Source organism: Ambystoma mexicanum, chromosome 9, assembly GCF_040938575.1.
Source record: "Ambystoma mexicanum isolate Mex_15411 chromosome 9, UKY_AmexF1_1, whole genome shotgun sequence".
Lineage (NCBI taxonomy): Eukaryota > Metazoa > Chordata > Amphibia > Caudata > Ambystomatidae > Ambystoma > Ambystoma mexicanum.
The window spans coordinates 201,901,820-201,924,549 of NC_090931.1; the positions used below are offsets into that span (position 1 = coordinate 201,901,820).

The window sequence follows — 22,730 nt, forward strand, 5'->3', positions numbered from 1 at the left end:
CTCCCCGTGCACTTTGCGTTGTTGCACTTGCACGATGACAACGCTTAGTAAGATCTTTTGTTTTGTCTTCCCTCCCTTGTCTTGCCTAGAAACACTCGTATACAGGCGCGTTATAAAGGACTAATTATACCGTATCATTACACCCAGAGCTCATTTACAGCAACAAATAAGCCATTAACTCGGGGCAGACTTTTAGAACCAACAATGGCAGCCCATATACAGCAGTTTGATTTTACCTTGTGAAGAGCTTGTTTAAAGAAATCTCCGGGGGCATGTTTTGGGCAGGGAGGGGCAGATAATGGTTGGGAATTTCTATCAGTGGGTATGTAAATTACCAAACACCCACAGGCTAGGGATACTACCTAAAATGCAATATCTCTTCTACCTGTACTCCAATGCAATAGTGCCGTATGGGTGTCACTAAAGTCCCTCATAGCAGGTAAAACTAAAAACGTACTCGTACCAATATAGAACAAATAAAAAAATTAAAAAAATAGACAGTGGCCAGATCCAGAGAAAATAAAATCTTAATATATTAAACACCCAGAAATTAAAATGCTACAAAGGCAGACCCTAAACAAAACTTCAAAATGCTCAAAGTACTGAGAAAGATACACCAAGACCGACAAAGTAAACAGTGACAAATATTAGCCAGGATCGAACAAACTATCAAGGGATCAAAGTGGTGCTAAAGAATGAGAGATGGCAAGGCGGCCGGGACAAAGTAAAGCAGACTGGGCCTTCGTTCTGTTGACGGAAAAACAAAAAAACTCTTCAATGAACACTCAGGGACATTTGGATTGGTGAAGTGAGCTAATCAGAGCCCAGGCCGGTCTCTGACATTGGCCATTAGCACCCCTTCATAAATGTTGGCGCAGAGACAGCCTGAGGCTTCCGGCCCGAATGCCCCTTCATCCTTAAAACTTGCCAGTGCTTGCTGCTGAACTAAAACCCATTCGGGAAACCTTAATGCATTACATTTCTAAGCATGAAGCCAATTCTGAAGTCAGGGCCATTTTTTATTTCCAGAGTAGATTCAATTAAAGCATTTCAACAGCAATCCGATGATGCATTAAAAAAAAAAAGCAACAACCTTTTGGGTTAGCTTAGGTTTTTACATGACAGACATATTAGATCTGCCTGCCGTGTCAAAGGATTTGAACCTTCTACATAGGCATAAATGCATGTCTATACAAGTTGTGGAGTTTCAGAGAACGTAATCTCATTCAACACTCACTAGTCAATTCAGAGAACAGTCAATCAGATATGATGGGGCAACACCCAAATGCATTAAAGAGAAATCTTCACAGACACTTACACTCTCGAAGAACTGTAAATCTGTCGATATGACATGCAATTGCAAGAATGTGAACATTTAGATTTTGTACAGACACCATATGTTCCATTCTAGCCACATGCTGGCCATTAGCGGTATACATGCCACTATTCGAGAACAGAAAGGAGATACGTTAACAGGCATAGGCTCAGTGTCTCCTCTACAAAGACCAGAACATGCGTACATAGATGAGCACTCACATCCTTTCTGAGTAAATGGTGGAATTTCGAAGTCAAGCTCTGGGATTCTGGTTGTTGCACAATCCATCTTGACCACTTCCCGGTCAAGATCCTGGAAGGAAAAGACATAAAAACAATTAAAGCTATTTCGATGCTGAAAAAGATGTTCACAAACAGATGCCCCAATATTCCACTCAGACTTTAAGAGCAGAATTTAAGACAGAAAAATGGGATTCCAAAACATGCTTATACTATTAACAAAAAAAAAAACCTATTGGAATATTTGAAATTGGACAGGCAGTTTAAAGGAGCCAACAGGAGAACTGCTGTAACCTTAGGCCATCGTTGGTATTCATTTTTTTCAGAGGTTTGGAAAACCTTGCCAGCTGATGGGCTCCAAGTCTTACACTGCCTCCCATTCAGCTCTATTGGACGATGCATGGGTCTTCATTTTGAGCTGCAGGATTTCTCCCATTGGAGCTTGCTGCCATACTGTTCAAAACGAGCGCCTAGAGAGAATGCCAAGCTTACTAGAAATGTCGAACTGGGAGAATATTGATAACGTCTAGCTTACTTTGGTGGATGCCTACTCCGAACATCAAGCCTGCTGGGGACTTACAGCGGGATGTCAAGCTTACTGAAATTATCAATAGGGAATTACTGGGAAAATGCACCCCTGGGAGCCTATATGTCAATCTTATTGGGAATGTAAGGTCACATATGTGAAAGTGGGAGACATGTTAAGTGAGCACGAGTGTGCGCACTGGTGCATATACATGTGTGATCTTTTGTGTGTGCGTAAGAGCGAGTCAGTGCAAGCTTTTGTGTGTAAATAAGTGGGAGCGATTGAGTGAAAGCAAACGAGCAATGCGAATGAGTGCAAGGTGCACGAAAAGTGCGAATGAGATTATGGGAATGGGCGTTTGCACACATTCATGCACGGCGCCATCTCCACCGGTCCCCCTTATAAAAAATTTCGCACTTCCAAAAACCAACAATGGAGGCATGACACAGTTTCCTTATATCTTAAAGGAATGGTTTGTTAAACATTTTTTATTGACCCTACGGGTCGGCCATGTGTTTTTAAGCCTAAATCGCTCGATTTTAGAAAAATTTCCTATGGACCTTACCCGAGTTTTCGTCCATTAAACGCACGCGAAAACAGGCATCAGGGAGCTGCCATTTTGTGATAATCCTATCATTTCCCCAGGCCCTGGCTGACCTGCTTTTGCGGCACTAAATCATATCCCCCGCCCCTGAGCCTGTCATTAGCAGACGCATACCGCCCATTTCACAACGCCAAAGCACGTCTCGTGTCAACACTCGCTGCGCTTCAGCTAATGACGTGTCGCCATGGAAATGGCAGGACGCCTCTTTCCTCAATAAGTATAAACAGACCGTTTCACAACGCACAGCAGAAGATTTTCGATTCCATTCCTCTCTCTGTGTTGAGTATTCTGTGACTCGTTTCTGTGCTCTGGTCAGCTACCTTCGTTGCTTGTAGCCCGTGTGAACAGATACCATTACCACAGCTATAAATTATTTTAGTTTGTTTAACACACAATGGCTACAATAATGCCCCACATGTACGAGCCCAAGTATACCGAGGAGGAACTACTGGAAAGGGAAACACGCGAAAACAATGGGGCTTCGGATGGCAGTTGGGAGGACGATTCAACAACTGAAGAGCCTGGACCTAGTCGCATGGACGGTGTTTCCACCTGGTGCACATGCAATCGGTGCGAGCTAATGCCAACCAAGGACGAGAACTGCTGCTGCTGTGAAAACTCGGGATGCGTGGCCTACATTTCGGAAGGCGAGCCACGACCGCAATGCATCACCGAGCTGCCAGACTTCAGGGCAGCCTGCCTCATACGGTCCGTGTTGAGGATAATGATGATGCTTATGCATGAACTTTGCGCAACTGTTCGTCCTCGTAATCCGAGTAAGTATACTCTGCTTGTCATATCACTCCTATTTCATGGTCTTCTACTATATCCAAAATTACATATACATATAATTGTAACGCATGAAAGTCGTTCAATAGTGTGCAGTGTCTAGATAGCATTTGTCCGAACAGAATGCCATTAGTTACAAGAATTGTCATTGACAACAAACGTTTATTAAACTTATCTTGTTCATTTAAAAACAGTTTGTATCATTCTTTTTCACAGGTGGTACCGTCTGGTGGCCTATCGTTCCTTTACATGGTGGCTTCACGGGAGGCTTGGACACCGCGTTCGAAGAGTAATACCCGCCTGTGCCGTTCATGCCATAAGAGAAACGTTCCCGAGTGACAGCGGTCAGTACAGGGGATTTTCTCCCGCTGTGCTGCATCTTGACCTGTACAATGTGTAAAGTCTTGTATTTTTGTGCCATCAAAATAAGATACAGAATGAAACACCACATATATTTTAACAACGGTTGTTTCGATTTTTTAAATGAATCAAGTGTGTCTCCATTCAAGGATGGACATCAAACATCTGTGCTCCGAATGGGTGAAGGTCAGGTCGTTGTGAAGCAGGGTGGTCACTATCTAAGCTAACATAATATATTCTCAATAATGCATGCACTAAATAACACTTGTTCAAAGTCTTTCAGTCGGTTAGGTCTCTATAAAAATCACACATATCTATACTATCAATTAAAATTGGATTATACAGGCCTTAAGTTAAGGGTCTTGACCACTATAATACACTGTTTGAAGCGTGGGTCTGTGCTCACAAGAATCTCCGGTATGTGGCATTTGTTACTGATAGGCAACGATATACTGCAGTAGGGGTCTAATGTTAGTTGGGGATCTGCTAGGTGGGCATCATGGCGTGGTCAGTGGTCTGGCACATGAAGAGAATACCTTGCAGGGACACAGGGTCAGAATGGCAGTAAGTTTCCACTGGCGAGGGTGCGTGGGCAAGGACACGTTTGTGGAGATGAACGAGCTATGTGCTTAGTTCAGGCTGGTTCACATGCAGGACAGTGATCTCAGAGGAAGAGTGATGTGTTACATTTATTAGCTGTTGGAAATACCTCTGGAGTTTTCCAGTCAGAGTGGGAACGAGGGTGGGGGCCATGTGCTCTGCGCAGTGAGGCCTGGTCACCAAGATGTAGTGGAAAGGGGGTAAAAAAAAATGGATGCCCCGTGTCATGCTCAGTGGTCCCATCTACGCGAATGTCAACCAAAGTTAACATCACATAAGGGCAAGGGGCGAACCCACTACTGGAGGCACTTGGTCCAAGTTTCTACTGAGAAGTAAAGGATGAGAGGGGCCTGATGGCCCCTCGTTCCCACACACTTGCCTGCATGCCCACCGGCCCATCCATCCCACCCCCCCTCTATCAAAGGCGGTTCGCACCAGGGGATGAGCGCTGCCATGGGGGGCTGTCACGGACGCAAACGGCCAAGGTGCCAAACAGCATGTACACTTCAAAAGGTATCCCACGCCCAGGGGCCATCGCTCACATGGCCTCCTCCAACCCAGTGTCTCCAGGCAGGCCTCCCCTGAGGCAGGCCGCCCCGCTGCAAACCACATAATACCACGACATACACATGTCATTCATTCACAAACACACCCCTGTTTCTAATACTTTATAAACCACTTGATAGGTCTTGTGAGAACATCTTTGTGCTTTGCAAGTGAACTCCTGAACCTTCTACCTGAGAAGCACTGAGATCTATGCTAATCTGCTCGTCGTTGTGCTATCTGTGACCGCTTCGAGCAAACTCGTTAGTGTGCTACCTGTGGCCATCTACCTTTTCTCCTGCAACATACTGCTCGGCCTGCTGAATCCAACTGTTTGTTGGTCAAGGTAAGGCCATGTATCCTAGTCATATTTCGGTCATTTTTACATTTCTATCTATTTGCGATTACAGTACCCAATAGTGCTATGGTCATTGGTCTCATTGCTATTGACATGAGTTTCAATTGTTATGCTATCAATAGATCTATTTATTTTCATCTGTGTCAATTGTCATCGAATTGCATCCTTCAGGGGTCCAGTCTATAATGTAAGCATGTTTCCTTTTCGTGCAAAACAGAACATCCAAGGGACGAGTCACATGTTCAGAGTTTAGTCACATCATTTAAAAAATGTCGTAACTTATGCAAATACTAAGCCACACATGATGAACTCGTATAGTTCCGGCGACCAAAACAAACCTTGCATTGAACATTGTATGGTTCATTTACTTTATGACATTTTTATTCATCAAGGTTTTATAATAATCTTGATATTTACTTTTCAGAATTTTCAAGAATGCCTGCCTGTTCGATTAGCGGTTGCCCTTTGAAGACCCATGCTAAATCTGAAGGCACTACAATGCATGTATTCCCGAAAACTGTTGATCGAATAAGAGAATGGGTCAGACATTGCGGATATCCACTGGATGAGCTGGAAAGTAGAGTCCAACAAGTCTTAGAGGACAAGAGGGGTGATTGATACCGCATCTGAAGCCGGCACTTTTCCTCGAACATGTACACCACATCTTGGGTAACAAAGAAGAATAAACGGCGAACAACACGAAAATTGCTTGCATACGCAATTCCAGCTCTATTCGTCCACATTCCGCCACTGGTGAGTCAAGTGTCCGGATTTAGCTTTAGGCCTTGCGGTAGTGTGTAGGTAGCCGAATGGATTAACTGATATTTTAGGTGTTGTGTCCCTTGTAATACTTTCGATATTGATATGAGTGTATAGCTTTTTGAATAATAACATTTATCAATAAATTATTTTTCGATTTTATAAGCCCCAAAGGAAATCTATTTATGGGCACAGGGAACTGTACTATATTGCGCATTTTCGATAGCATTATTCTCAAGTATTCCGTCGGTTTACATGGCAATTTTTTAATAGTTGCATTTCATTATCAAACAATAATTTACCTTTACAACTGCTTGACTATCCACTGAATCTGAAGCAAGAACATTCTACATCCGTGACATGCCCGCAGTCATCAACCACTTCTAGCGCATATCAGGTAATCATACTTGGCTATTCCGCTACAGACTTGTTTTATGCATGTCAAGTAATAGTTTTTATGTATCGTGTGATTATTTTACCAATTGTTTGATTAGTGCTTTCCAATTGATATACACCTTAGTTGTCGTCCACTGGTGTTTGTTTTCAGTTATAATTAGTGTTATCCATACTAATGCAAGTACTGTCTTTCAGGGAGATGCTGAAGCGTCCACCACATTGACAACAGCTCTAGATGTTCTTCAGCAGCACGAGGTATGGATACCGACAGCTCCATCGACCGTGATCATCAGGACTGGAACACTTGTCGTTTGATTGTTCTACACCATGTTTCATTTGTGGTTAGCCATTGATATGTACCTGTGCGGTCGACCCCAAGTGTGTGTTGTGTTGTCAATATTGTAATCCTTACTAATGCAAATACTATGTTTCAGGCAGTTGTTGAAGCGTCAACCCACGCACTTGATGAGGAACCTGACATTCAAGTAATTCCAGGGGAAGCGGGACCATGCGGATACGAATCGGCGCAACAGCTTTCGGAAGTGCGCACCACATTTACAACATCCATAGATATTCTTCAGCAGCACGAGGTATGGATACTGACAGCTCCATCGAGCGTGATCATATAACGTGATTCCATTTGCTATACTTTCTTCCCTATTAACGCAAGTACTGCGTTTCAGGGAGACGATGGAGCTTCCACTACAATCACAAGAACCCATTTAGATGATGCAGATGTAAAGAAATCGGAGAAATAAGTCTATTAAATCTGATCATATTTAAATATTCCTTGATTCTTTTAGACAATGCAACATTTGTGGTTATCTCTTTATATGTACCTGTGCCGTCGACCCCAAGTGTGTGTTAGGTTTACAATATTGAAAACCATACTAACGCAAGTACTGCGTTTCAGGGAGTTGCTGATGCCTCCTCTTCAATACAATCATTCGTGGCAGTCCATGCAGAGCCAGAGGTATGGATACTGACAGCTCCATCGAACTAGGTCACCAGAGCTCAAATACTTGTCGTTTGATTGTTCCACACAATGTTTAAATCGTGTTTGGCTATTGAGATGTACCTGTGTTTTATGCTAACAATATTTTGATACACAGTAATGAAAATACTATGTTTCAGGGACTCGATGGAGCCTCATTCCGTGCTGTCTATGTGGATACAGAAAATATAGCCGTTGCAGCGCAAGAGGAAGGGGAGACATGCGGATACGAATCGGAGCAACAGCGTGCAGATGTATGGCATCTTGCTAAATCAATCAATAAGAAAAACCTCGGCTGCAGGGAAAAGAAAAAGGTTTGGAAAGTATTTCAGAGTGGTCCCAATCTATCAGCAACCATCTTTGGTGGAGCTCCAAAACTTGTGAAGGGTCAGTGGAAATACTACTTGAAAAATGGCGGTCACTGATGCACCACTGTACCAGCGTGCACCGCTGGTCAGAAAACCTACATTTCCACCAATGTGAACATGGTCCTTTGTCCCCAGTGGAGGCACAGAAGAAGAAGTGATTGATTCCATCTTTACCAACACACAAAGCCACTGAGAAGATTGTTTTCGATAAAACTCAATCAAGAGATTTGAGTGGACTGACAAAATTCTGTCACACAGGAGGTTTGGAGGTGTTCCACAATATCTTCCTAAAGTACAGGCCAAAGCACTTGCATTTCAGCATACAGGGCATGATACATAGGACTCTACTTGCTGTCTTGGCCCATAACGAGAATCTCGGCCGTGAACAATCTAGGACTACGGGTAACGTAAGGATGCCTCACTACACTAAGGCCTTTTCGAAAAGAAGTAAGCAATGGGTGATCAAACCAGTCTATGAGGAAATGGAGTTCGACTTTGTCAAAAGGCTTATTGTTGCTGTATTAGAGAAGCACAGATATGGAATTGAACATTTCTGTGCAGAGCACTGATCCATTGCCACCAAACATTGCCACTGTGCCATGTCCACCCAAAGGGGAGCTTGTTGTGAAGTACAAATCCCGGTTTAAATAATTGTAATACAATTGTCTTTTTGTAAATAAATGTTATTGTACAGTGTACATACAAAGTATGCTAACCCTAACCCCTACCTTCACCATCCTGGGTGGCGAACAACCTGGGTGTCATCTTTGAATTCTCTCTCTATTCACCTCATATTGCTGACCTTGTCTATATGTGTATGTATATATTTTTGTTGATGTAACTAATTTACGCAATCTCAGGTAAATGCTGCGCACTGTTAACCGAGGGGAGGCTTGCGTATTGCAAATAATAAAACAAACAATAAAATCTCACTTTCAACTCAACGGGTACTTTATACTTTCCCTGACCTTCCCCCAAAAATTAAATGTCTACATAGTTATGGTTCTTTGGGGCTGCAAAGCTTGCAGACAACGAGGACAAAATTGGGGGCCTTAGAATGCGCCAAGCGAGCCGTTGCAGATGGGAGAGAAGCCAGTTCGCATTTGCACATTGAGGCGCAGTACATAGATTGATTCGAAACTTCAAGTTCTCACAGATGGCTTTACTACGGGATGTTGCAAAGAAAGAATGTATGCTCATTTCTAGTGAAGGTCATCGGCTTTGATTTTCAGCTTGCGGCCTGAAGAGGCCCACAACTCGCACTGGCAGTATAAGGTTCTATTGTTTTTTGACCTTGAGAGACAGGGACCATGCCAAAAGAACTTCATTTGAAGGGGGGGGGGGGGGGGGGGGGGGGTGAAATAACATAAGAGACGATAAGGCAGAAAATTCTGAAACTAGACCGAGTTTCATGTTAGTTCAGTATACGAAAAATAGTTGTCAAGAGCACAGTGGGATTTACGGACTGCATTACGCAGAGACACAATGGAAATTGCAAATATAATGTAAGTAACTCTTTAGACGCTTTTATACCGGAATGAAGAATTAATGAATGGATGCATGAATAAATGAATGAATGAATGAAGAGCTAGGAAAACGTTTGTGGGATCGTCCTTGTAGCGGGCACATGGGCATGCAGGTCCACATTCCACACCCATGTAGACAAACAGTTGTTTCTCATTGTGTGCTAACCTTGATTTATTTTGTTACTTTTCGCATTGATTTTAGAGCCGAACATACTTCATTGCACTATCCTTGCAAGCAAATAGTTTCAGATCGGCCGTAATAAATAAAATTAATAATATTAATAAAGATCGGCTGGCGAGACTAATTATAATTTTTATGTTTTCAAAACAGGTATATCCTACCCTACTGCTACTGCCACCAGTTTCAGACCCCGGCAGGCGGCTTCTTCAACCGCCAGCTGCAGCTTCTTGTCAACAACTGCACCACTTTGACGATCTTATGGGACGATCGCCAAGGGCTCATATGCCCTTACACGGTACTAGCAGCTAGAAGCAACATATCAACCTTTACGCTGGCCTAGTGCCTAGTTGATGGAACAGCCTTGCGGTTCACCGTGCGACCAAAGTGCTTCTTTTAACTAAAACCAACACCGTGTGTACCATAAAGGAACAGCGCGTGACTCACGATAAAACTGAAGAGAGAGATAAAAGAAAATAAATGGCATTCACAGTTAATATGGCAATTGCTGAATATTCTATAAACATTTAATGTCAAATAAATGTACTTTACCAAATGTACCGTGTTGCTGTTTGACTTTAAAGTACAGTTTCATATTCCGAAGTGTGGCGCGCTGTGTTGTGAGTTGATCTGTGTTGGTTTCCGGGTTCTGTGTGAAGTCGCGTAGAAGACGACTGGGCGTGTTTTCCTACGCAGCACAGTAACGTCACGGAGAGAAGCGGGGAATATGAATGTTTTGATAATGTCAGGCTCAGGGGTGGGGGATATGATTTAGTGCCGCAAAAGCAGGTCAGCCAGGGCGATGCGGCAAGTGATAGGATTATCACAAAATAGCAGCGCCCTGGTGCCTGTTTTCGCGTGAGTTTAATGGACGAAAACTCGGGGAAGGTCCATAGGAAATTTTTCTAAAATCGAGCGACTTACGCTTAAAAACACATGGCCGACCCGTAGGGGCAATAAATATTTTTTACCGAACCATTCCTTTAATGTCATGTCACAAGAGTGTGGTGAGCATGAGGCATTAGACGTGTGACCACGACTGGTAGCTTGTAAATGAGGATAGCTTGAACGATTAAGTGTGACTGACTGCGCAAATGAGAGTGTGCCAGATTTTCAATGCATCTGTGCGTGTGTGCAAGAGTGAGAAAAAGAGAGAGGGTTGGAGAAAGCGGCAAGAGAAACATTGGAGAGATAGAACATGTAATGGAATCAAACAAGTACAGCACAAGTGAGCGGACGTCGCGGGAAAGTACAAATAAGCATGTGTGTGTTCAGAGAAATCTGCCACCTGCAACAGCACTTTATAAGGAAACATATGTACTTACCACAATTGGCAGCAATGTATCAGTAAATACGCAAATTACTTAATGTATTAATAGTCGCTCAGATAAAAAGCTCCAAACATACAATACTTCCTTAAACAACGTTTTTGGAGTCTCATATTAGCATTGCCACAGATTCTTTTATTCTTTTCACGCTTTGCATTAAAGGTTTAATCCAAAATTGGAAAAGGTTATAAGAGGTTATGGCACTGGTTCGGCTATACAGGATTTCTAAAAACCACCAAACGTGTCTACTCAGAGTCCCCAGAATGCATCAGAATGTGTGGAGTAGATATCAGAAGTGACTTGGTATGCTGCGTGGGTATCCTCCGCATTCTAATTGCACACTTCCCCACTGCTCCAAATCTATATGATGAAACTTCTATAGTTCCTGTCCACAGAAACAAAACTGTGTGAAAGTCTGAGGTTTAAAACGTGCCACATTTTGGCTACCACAGATCTTTCTAACTTGTCATAGCACAGCAGAATCTTTGCACTCCACTTTCAGTTCCTTTGCTTGTGACTCCCCCCCGCCCTCCCCTCCAATAGCCATCATTTAGTCATAAGCGGTGTGTGCAAGGAAGGCCCATTTCACTACACACGCCAACCTACAGTTCTAATTTAGTTCTTCTGGACTGAAGAGGCCACAATACTGGCCTCTTAAGTCTAGCGCATCCTCTTCAGGGTTTCTAGAACTCATTTGGAGCAGTTTCTCCTCTTACACTCTTAGCCCATAAGGGTTTTCTAAATGGATTCAGCTTTACATCATCGGAAGAGAGCACCCCTTGTGAATTGGGGCTTTTCAGTGCAGACAATCTAGCGTCAGCCTTTTTGGCTGAACTGTTTCTTTATTAAAATACAAAATAAAATGTGTACTCGTACACATTCTCATCAACGACTTGCCTATGATATGATATGGCATTTATTACACGCCTATAACATGCCTATACACAAGTGTTTCAAGTCATTGGCCAAATAGGAGAAGAGTTGCTTACAAGATGAAGACATGCTATATATCATCTGCCTGGGTGTATCCGCCACTTTCCCTCCATAAAAATAGGCAACTACTCCCAAAAAATAAAAACAGAATAAAAACACTGCCAACAAAACTAGGAAAACGACACAATGGCCTATCATTCTACTTTCACCCTCACAGCTCCATGAATACATTTGGATCAGTATCAGAATATAAGAAACCATTACGACCTGATCTAAAAAGGTAAAAATGTATCTTTTAATGTGCATGAATAAGTTGGTGCAAAGAAATAATTATTACAAAACATTTCTGTTTTACAGTGAACCAATTTTTACTTGATTAAATACTGTCACTGGAAAATGGTCTTACTTGTTTTACTCCCTAAAAAATCATTTTACTCCCAACTTTAAGAAATAGGGGGTAAAATATTCTCACTCCAAAATCTTAACCGGAGCATTGGCTACCAACATACTATAATCACCTATTTGCAAAGAAGGACTAGACAAAGCCTCCCAAGTATAGCTTTGGCTTTCCTTTATGCTGAATCACTAGGCTCACTGCTTAACCTTGCAAGTTGCATAAAACTAGCACAGTGGAAAATACATCAAATAAAGAATATGGTGTACGGACAAAAGGATTTCAAATATAGATTGCTTTACCTAGAGATCATTAAACGTTCAGTGTGAAAATAAGAGTAACAGAATGAAAATAGGCACAAGCATCAATCAGTCATTTTAGATTGGGTCCAATAATATTAAATTCAGGGTCATAAATGTCTATAGCAGGAAGAAAACAATGTTCAATAAAAAGCCCAAGTGACATTTTAGGACTTCCTAGTGGCACCAGGATAAAAGGTCAGACTGGACGACAAGAGAAAGAAATCGGCACGTATGAGGAAAGCTACCATTAGGCTTTGTTTTCTGGGGCGTATTTCAGTCAGGTGTCAGAATGTGGCATGCAGCGATCTTTGGAATGGCTCAAAAACTTATAAATGAATCTCTATGTAACAAATGTTACGGTTTCTCTACGATCAATGCATTGGTCACTAGAGGGTTTCCGGGCTTCTGTGGAGTAACTGTCAGATGGAACGATGTTTAGGAGCAAGTGAGGTAAGCCAGGTGTCAACATCAAAACTAGTAGCTCAGATACTCTCAGAAAGAGGTTTCTTCGGACACTGCACTGCTGTACAATTCTTGTCCTTGCACCAAAAAAGGTGGTGGCAACGTGGTGCTCTTTGTACACCACCCCGAGGAAGTGAGTTTCTTTGTGTTCCACTACAGGTCTTCTTCTGAGACATTGAGACTTATGAAAGTAACTCTTCACACACTCCAAACCAAAGGAGCAAGGGCACAAACGCAACCAACAATGCTTCTGGCTTACAACCGACAACCCAGCCCATATCTACAGTAATAAGGCACAACGGCCACATGGTACCTACTCAGGAAGTTGGAAAAGCCACTCCAGAAACTTTTCTGGGACACAAACAACTATTTTCCAAAGCAAACGTGGGTTGCGTAGTGGGCACACAAGACGCACTCAAATTTAGATCTGTTTATACTATACGTCACATTCATTTTGAGGGCTCTCAGAATGGTGATAAAACTGAATAGGAACCATGATACAAATTCAAAATAGTCACATAATTACATAAACATACTACCAAAAAGCAAATCTGTTACCTTCTTGGTACGAACAGTGAGAGCATATCGCACTCCCTGATCCTGGATTCGCCCAGCAGATTGTATTTCTGTATTCGACCAGCCGCACTCGTCACACTTGAACGAGCTCACGATGATCTCCTTAAAAAATGGGATTTTGGTCATCAGCAGCCTTGTCATTCCCTAAACAGAAAGGAAACCGTTTTATAAAGGGACATGGGGAAAAAAATAATAATAATAAAAAAAAAAAAAAAAAAAGGCACAAAGATACGAGTGGGTTCTGTCTCCCACAAACAAACTTATGAGCGAAGATAACACGCTAATCAGTGACAAAACTACCATCTTCCCTCTCAGAACATCTTTGTTACGGACATGTATCAATGCTTAGAAATTCTGCTCTACTTTCCAACAAAAGCCTCGTTAGCCATATGGCATCCTACAACTTCAGTGCAGAGTCTCGTAGCTTTGGGGTGTGAGACACCCCTTAAATGTTTATTCAGTTGTCGGATTTAGAGGGTCCAGTCAGCCTGTAGCCGAGAGTTAAGATCTTGCATGAATAGGCTTCCTGGATGGCTTCATTTTTGTGGCTGTGATTTACAGTCCCATTGTCAGTTATGGGCTGCAGACCAGAAAGCAATTAATGGTAAATGGGTGTTGGGGGGCAAGTCGCACTTCACCAACCTTTCATATGCAAAACTCAAATGCTTCGGGAAAAGTCCCAACATTGGGTTTGTTAACTGGTGATGGCCATATGTATTTTGAAGCCAAGTCCCCACAGCAGGTAATAGTAGACGATTGGTTATTTTGTGTGAAAGATGTCAATTGAATAGCTTTAAAATCATATAAAGCTGTCTACTTGTTTGACAAGCAAAAAAAGCTGCATTTTTAACACAGATAATGCAAAACATTGTCTGCTTGTTCCAGATGTAATTCTTTTTTTAAATCAAGCACCCTTAATAGATAATATAACCAATCTACAGCAGCCTATACCGTCATCTAAAATTGCCCGTGTCACGTGTGCATAGGACATCCAGGCCCCCCCCCCTTTTCTTGCATTCCGTCATCTGCAGCTCTTCATTTATAAAACTAAGAGTCCCAGAAAGCATATAAAACAAAGCAGAAGGTGCATCACTCGCAACAGACATGAAGGATAGACATTTGCAATAGATTGCTAGTCCCACTGGAGCAATTGCTGCATATTGTGGCTTACTTTATTTTTTATGTATTTATAACATTTATTACATGCCAAAACCCGGGGGTATCACGGTGTAGGTTACATAGGAGTGCTTATATGGTTACAGTGAAAGTTACAATACAGCCAGGATAAGGTGCAGTGTTAGTTAGCAAACAATACATACACTTCGTGAGAAGCAAATTTACAATAACGGCCCAACCTCACCTGGTATATTGAGACTGATTAGAATCTGTTAAAAAGCCATGTTTTGATGAGGCTCTTACGCTGGTGGGAGGGCTCATTTCTGATGTCCATAGGCAGGGCGTTCCAAATCTTGGGTGCAGAAACTGGGAACCCCCGGGCCTAGCGGCCTTGAATCTTGGGATTAATAATTTTGTGCTGGAATCCTATCCGAGGGGTCTGGTGGACCATTTTTGGGTGACACTATTGTTGAGGTATGCAGGGGCATCCTTGGTGATAAATGTGTGTGTGATAAGGATTCTGGCTTGGATGGGAAACCAGTGGGCTTCTCTCCTGATGAGAGATAAGACCATAGGCAGCCTTTAATGCTTTGTTGTGAAGCAGTTTGGCTAGATTAGTATTTGTGGTACCTAGGATGAGGATATTGCAATAATCCAGTTTTCGAAAGCATTAGGGCTCTCACTAGGGTGAGGCAGTTTTGTGGGGTGAGAAATTGGCAGCCGAGTGCAATGAGTTTGGATGTGTAGGCAGTGGATGATGAGAGTGCACTTATGTGTTTAGTCATGGTAAGGTTAGAGTCTAAGTAGACACCCAGCGTTTTGACCCGTTTGAGAACTGGGAAGGGAGTTCTGTCAAAGGTTATGGTCGCATAGACAGGGTGAAGGGTTTTTAATCGGGTGGGGGAACCAACAATAAGGATCTCTGTTTTTTCATCATCATTGAGGCATAGACTGTTTGTGGCCATCCAATTTTGTATGATGGCGTACATCTTATTAATGGCTGCAGTGTCTTGTTCATAGTCACCCGTGATGGGGATGAGGATCTGGGCGTCGTCATTGAAATTGGTGTAGCTGACTACCATGGCGTCAAGTGCTGCGAATAGGAGTTTGGTGTAGGCGTTATATAAAGTGGGGGAACAGGGTCGACTGCCTCTTTGCCAATGGAGACTCTAGAGGTACTTTCTGATAGGAATTACTTGACCCATGAGGTAGCATCTGGGGAGAAGTTGACGTTTTCTAATAGAGCATTACATAGCTTGTCATGGTCCACCAAATCAAAAGCGGCAGACAGATCCAGTAGAAGGAGGATGTACAGAGTCGCTTATAAGGTCCATCTGGATTTTGAGGTTCAGTAGGGCAGTTTGTGCTATGCCTGGGCCGGAAACCTGACTGACTGGCTCCTAACAGCTGGTGGCTTTCTAGATATTGTTGGACTTGAAAGTAGGAAATGTTATCGATTATTTTTAGCAGTAAGGGAACCATAGTAATGGGTCAATAGTTGGTGGGAATAACAGGGTCCAACGAGGGTTTTTTCATGAGTGGGATGACCCAGGCTTCTTGGATTCTAGCGGGGACCAATTTAGTGGTGAATGAGGCATTGATGAAATTGGTGATGGTAGGGGCACAGAGTTTGACAAGTCGAGCTGGAAAGCTACCACCTTTGCAGTTTGTCGGTTTCAGCATAGAGATGGTATTCAGAACTAGGTCTTGAAAGACAGTTGTGAAATTGAATTATTTATTGGCCATGGTGATGGTGCCAGGAGGGCATACATTTATCGGTCAATAATTTCCTTTTCGATAGTATTCGGTCTTGTAATGTAGTGATTTTTGACGCTAGTGCAGTCTGGATATTGGTGCACCAAGCTTTGCTTGAGTTAACGGGGATGGTGCAGGGGATAGGAGATTCAAATTCTCTAAGAATAGAGAATAATTATTTGCTATTGGAGGCAGCTTTGTATATGCAGGAATTCAGAGAATTCGCTCTGCGGTAAAGACAGCTGTTTTGTACTTTTTGTTGGCTGCCAGATATGCATTGGTCGTGTCCATAGTTGGAGACTTTATGTATGTGCTCCAACGCTCTTTTGTATCATCGAAAAGTGATGAGCTCTTCATTGAACCAGAAGTTGCAGCGTTTGGCAGGTTGGGGTATTTTATACATGAACGGGGCTACTGTGTTGACGGTTGAATTCAGATAATGATGATAGCTGAAGGAAATACTATCAGGCTTGTTGTATGATATTGTGTTGGAAACAAGGTAGTCGGTCAGTATGGGGACAAGGTTTTGTTCTGTGAGTTTGCAGGGGTTTCTCACCGCAGTGGGACATGGTGAAGGTTGCGAAATTCCCTTGGTACTGCAAGTCGGTATATTGAAGCTTATTAAGTAGTGGTCTGACTAGGTAATTTCAGAGATGGATTCTAGTGAAAGGCTGACATTTAGGGTCAGAATCCAGTCCAGGATTCTTCCTTTGAGTGAGTAGGGGAGTTCAGCATTTGGTTAAAATACATTTCTTGGAGGGCTGTATGGTAAGCAGTAGCTTTATGGTCCGGTTTGTTGCTGAATTCGAGGTTAATGTCTCCCAAGATGATGAATTTAGTGTTGGGCTTGAGGTGTCAGATTCGGGGTGGTTGGCATTATTCAGAGATATTTAGATAAGAAAGTTGATAGTGTTATTTTTGGGTCAGTAGTGAATTGGGTCAGTAGTGAGTTTGAGTAGGAGGAGTTCATATCCGGCCACTGGGTCGAATGCACAGATTCTGAACTGTAGGGTGGTTTTGGCTATGATAGATACTCCTCCAGTGGTATCCTGCGGTCGGCCCCGAGGATGGGTTAGTCGGGAGGGATGGCCAAGGCCAGTAGGGGGCCAGATGCTTGGCGTAGCCAGGTTTCCGTGACTGCTAGAAAGTCAAGTTGTGCGAGTCGATGGCATGCGCTCTTAGGAACATGCATTAAGGAGGGCGCCTTTAAAGTTAGAGTTGGACATAGGTCTGGGTGAGGATAATTCTGGGGGTGTGGTGATGGTCCAGTGTAGGGGGTGCATCATGGGCTGTGTGGGTTCCTGGTCACACTCCGTGAAGTGGAGGAAGACTGTACCTTAGACCGAGTGGCGTCCTGGTCATCCTGGTGTGTAAAGGGAGGGGGGGGGGTAAGAGGTGTTGATTGGCAGTGAACTGGCAGGTGTGATGGGGCCCGGTTTGTGCGGCTAATCTGGATAGCCACACAAAGTAAATAAAAACAGCTGCACACACGATTAGTCTAATTGTGCTCTGGTACTTGTTATGCAAATACGACAGGCAACTAAAGCTGTCCGTTGTCAAGTGAACAATCTAGATGTGGCGTTTTCTTTGCTTTCTCTTACCTGTAGTTCTGAATTTAGAAGTAAACAGCATACTTTACGCATGCAAACCAACATGTTAGGAACATGGTGTGGGAAAATATACATCTCTGTTGAAAACCACCAGAGTAAGTAAAGGTGAGAAAGTAACTACACCCATGAGAATATAAACTGCACCTATCTGAACAGCCAGTTCTGGATGGCGACGTCAGACATATCAAGGGGCAATTTAGTAATACTTAAAGCTTTTTTGCAATGCATCCCCCTCTCTGTAAAAATCATATCTCTCACCCCACTGAGAAGGCAGGTGAAATACACTGTTTTTGATGGGTGAGAACCTGTTGATGTACATGTAAGAGTATGGCTTGCTGCGATTGTGAACGGAGTCCACCGTGGGTGAATTACGCAAAATGCAGTGCTGAAGTCAAGCATTCAGATACTCCTCTAGCTCTGCTCTCGAAGCCTGCTCCACTCTGCACATCTGCTACTTGCAGATCAGTGCTCATATTGGGAAAATTAAACTTTGCTATTGCGTAAGGGAGCAAAATCACATGGACTTTAATAAAAGAACACACACAATCTTGTTTTTCATTGGGCAGCATAGTAGCTCCATTTCTATGTTCTTTTCAGTAAAAAGTGTAAATTAAGTTAGATGACAAACATGGCCTTTGGTTTGTCAACATTACTAAGCTTCAAAATCTTCTTACTCAGAAGTTACTTTTAATGTACACCTATTGTGCAAGGATCGAAATGAAGATTTGGTGAGCAGGAACTTAAAGCATCTCCTGGGTAGCAGGCATCATCGAGCAACCAGGAGCTAGTACATAGCGTGCCACACATGTAACATCCATCTAGATAAGATACAAAATACAGCTTTCAGTCAATAAGACTAAAAGTCAAAAAGCAGCTCCTGGTAGCTGGTGGAGTCAAGCTTACCAGGTTCTTCTAGCGGAGAAACGGGACCTAAATCGCTTTCACCAGCAATTTCAAACCAGACTATGCTGCTATATAGTCCAAGTTATACTATTTCCCCCACACGGCGAATGAAGGGTCTCATCATAATTTCACGCCTAACATTTCTGGGTAACAAATGCCTCTGGCAGTATAATCCAGTAGATGGAGATGTATTCTCCTTTGTTTTCCTATGAGCAAAGGGGATTGGATCTAGTAGACAGCAGTTTTGTGGTGCCTTTCATCGAAGTATAGTGTCGGAATGTATGCGCACTATAAGTAGGACCCAGGATTTTATTTTCTCTGCATGACACCAATAGGTGCTATATTGGTTTTATTGACTTCCGAGGCATGAAAAGCAATGGCCTTCCTGCCAAGATTGGTAGAAGTGACTTAGAGCATACACACACCTCTCTGCAACAGGGCCCATTGAGATGTGTTGTCAAAAAAGTCTTGCATGTTAAGGTATAGGTCGTTGTAATCTGTACATGCCACACTAATCATTCGCTAAATGATATGCAGACATATGTATTTTTCCAAGTTTGTCAACTTCTCAAATCGTTACAAGCTAATTTCAGGACATACACACTGATTTCCCCTTCCTTGAATTATACATTGTTAATCCAGCATCTTTGCTGGATCGACTTGTAATAATTTTGAGGATACACATTCTCAGTTGTGCTCCTTGCAGCATCAGATGGATTTTACTTTTTATTGTAAGGTTAATCTACCATGTAGTTTGCTGCATTGGTAGTCAACTTTATTCAACACAGTGCTAATGTAGCTTTTGAAAGACAACAATACAGAAAGCATTAAATGTTGATGTAAAACTAAAGACTGGAAGGGAGGACATTCAGGGAGTCATAATAAGTATGGCACCATTTCCTACAGAAATACTGTCACACTCATTTAACTGTTACGTTCATTAGCAGTAAATCCGCTCGATTATAAGCAGTGGTAATGCCAGTTCCCATTCCTGGAGTTCCATAGGACTCCACTGAGGACTGAGGAATTGCGTAGGTGGTAATCCCACCTGCAGTAATATCTCTGCTTTTTGGAGGTAAAGTGGAGAAAATACCTGCAGACAAGTCCTGCAGGCATTTCCTCCATTTTACCACCAACCACTTAGTATGGCAGTGTGATAAAAGTGGCAGTAATTCTGTTACCACCACTTTTTTGATACTCTGGCATCATACCCATAGGGACTCCCCATGATCTACATCCTGAATTACAAATTATAGAACCAGAAAAGCTAGCCTAATATACGAGCTAGACTTGCCCAAAGCACATGATCCTGGCACATAACTGTGTTTTAGTTACCTTATCTGACATATGCATGTTTCCTTAAGTGATTCTTCTATGTATGCACCACGCAGTCCCACTCATACATGGATTAACAGGCTCCAGTCTAATACATGGAATAATATTGGCCATTTATATAGTGCTTTCCACAGGGAGAACCGCCCTCCATAGATAGCTACATCAAATTTGAGCCATGGGTTTCTCCTCATTAAGAAAAAAACACAAGATACTGATGTTAATATTTTAGTGGGTAAAATGGGGATGCGATTAAAAATGAGATGCATCCTGCAAATGTAGGAAACTACAAGAAGAGTTCCGAATAGGCAACAATCACAGGGACATATAGCTACTGTTTACATTACAATTACATAATGAAGAAGTGATGGGTACCAATTCTCCACACTGCCTTTTTTTAGGTGGGTAAAGTGCATAGCTTCTTAAAAAAACTCAAATCCACCACCATATAATAAGGTACGCCGCTGATTCAGCAATCACAACCAAGGGGGCAGGATAGTTTAGCCCCTTTCCCCCTAACAGTTACTCTGAAGCTCTCAACCCTCCTCAAACAGATAAAAGTAATGCACGGGGGTGACGCTTTGGATCTATATTTAGTTAGTGTGTGCTAAACAGCGACTGCAGGAAGCAGCTTCTGAAATAGAACATGTTGACAACAAGTAACCAAACTGGCATGCCAGCAGATGAGTCATGCTGAGGACTCCAAAACGGCATTAATGGAGAGATCGCCTGTTCCACAGTAGCAGCGCCACTTCACGAGGATCCCACCCCGCGCAGGAAGCATCCTGGTAAGAAGCTCTCCAGCTCCTCTGCCTCTTTAGAGGTAACCCTGCCCACTCCCCTTTCGCTTTGCGGCAGCACTGCATGAGGGCATCTCCCCACCCTATTACGATAGGAAAGCATAAACACCATGCTTGACTCCGTGGTGCTGCGCATTGTAACTCCTCACATTGCGGTAACACTGCATGCACAGACTCTCTATTTCATCCGGTCGCTGGTCCTCTGCAATCTCCCTGAACACCGCCCCACGGGCCTCCGCAGACTCGATGGTTGACATGCTGCCGGCCTGCCACACCGGTCCCGAATGCTTCCGGCACCTGCTATAACCAAGGACCACTAACGACCCGGTACTACTACCGTCATCTGTCACTTGCGCACCGCCCAGACGCGGTTCCCAATCGCATGCAAGGGCACCAATCCATCATGGCCGCCGTCTGATGATGAAACAACTAGACGGTTAAGTTAGACTTCAGAATGTGTCAGCAGCAGAAGCCTCAGCGCTTCTTGACAGTCCTCAACAGAGCACATCTATTTTTCACGCAGACAACTTTGTTTAGTCTGCACCTGTAAGCGTTGCAGACGAAATGGAGGAGCCGAGTCTTCGCTGTCTTTCGTTCCATACTTTAGTAATTTTTATTCTAATAGTTTATACATTTTTAAATAAATAATAGAATAGGAACAACAATTGGCCCTACAGATAGCGATTAGCCAGTGACAAAGGAAAAGTAAATTAATATAAACAGGTATGGGATGAACTGCAGGCTTTCCATATATTGAAAGAGAAAAAATAAGTGAAAGCACTTAAGACAGATGTATATTAATATAAAGTAAATACAAATGGGATTTTACTGAAAGGATATGAAACGAGATTATTGTGTTGCAAAAGCAAACTGTTAATTCAAAATCAGCTCAATTAGGTAAGAAGCAGTGGTAGAACAAGATGCAACTGTATGAATGGTAGATTTATTAGGTATATCTTTATTTTTATTTTATTGAACATTTGTTAGGTGCTTATACAACTCAATTGTGTTTCAAAGCGCCTCATGGCTAAATGGGTAGGGAACAGGTGAGAGAAACAGCATTGTCAAAACAGTAAATATACAGTCGTGTGTGGTGTCCAGGGGACATGGTCCAGGATACCGTTGCTGGGGGCACCCAGGTGGACCATTTCGGGCTGACTCATGGGCACACGCGCCAGCCCGTGTGGGGGGTGCTGGGGGCCCCCAACACAGGGCACTGAGGTCCCGGCTGACCTTGACTGGGGTCACTGAGCCACCATTCAAGGACACCGGGCACCCTGTCAGTCCATAAGCATATGGGCTCTTCCATTGCCTGGGGGCAATTGTGGCCAATGCAGCCTGAGTTGCCCAGCAGGGGCACCAGCTCATGCGTGCAGGGTTGCCCAGTAGGGGCTCTGCCAAGACAGTAAGGGTCATCAGGGACAGCACTGCCAAGCAGGGGCACTGTCCCGGTGGAGGGCCCTGCAGCAGCAGGCCCTCTGCCTGCTACGCAGCCCTAGCAACGCGCTGCAGCAAATGACACACAGCAGGCAGGAGTCAGTTGACATCCACCGACGAGCCTGAAGCGTCTCGTTTCTTTTATTGTGTGTCCGTTACATAGTAACAACATGTGACCTTAGCACGAGCCCTGGGAGGGACCATTCTCCCAGGAGGGGTGGCACACC

General features: G+C 43.2%; 1 protein-coding gene across 2 annotated transcripts in view; it reads right to left on the reverse strand.

The window, feature by feature from the left end:
- The window catches only part of ZPR1 (ZPR1 zinc finger), a 176,003-nt gene extending 154,595 nt beyond the window's left edge, over positions 1 to 21,408 (reverse strand). The window contains exons 1-3 of one of the 2 annotated variants that reach the window (XM_069614501.1): positions 21,216 to 21,408; positions 13,533 to 13,694; positions 1,537 to 1,627 (exon numbers count right to left, since the gene is read on the reverse strand). In XM_069614501.1, coding sequence (XP_069470602.1) covers positions 1,537 to 1,627; positions 13,533 to 13,694; positions 21,216 to 21,323 — 361 coding nt within the window. In that variant the 5' untranslated portion in view covers positions 21,324 to 21,408. Of the gene's footprint in view, positions 1 to 1,536; positions 1,628 to 13,532; positions 13,695 to 21,175 lie in introns of both variants that reach the window. The other variant, XM_069614502.1, reaches the window with a different exon arrangement.
- Between the last annotated feature and the right edge of the window lie 1,322 nt (positions 21,409 to 22,730).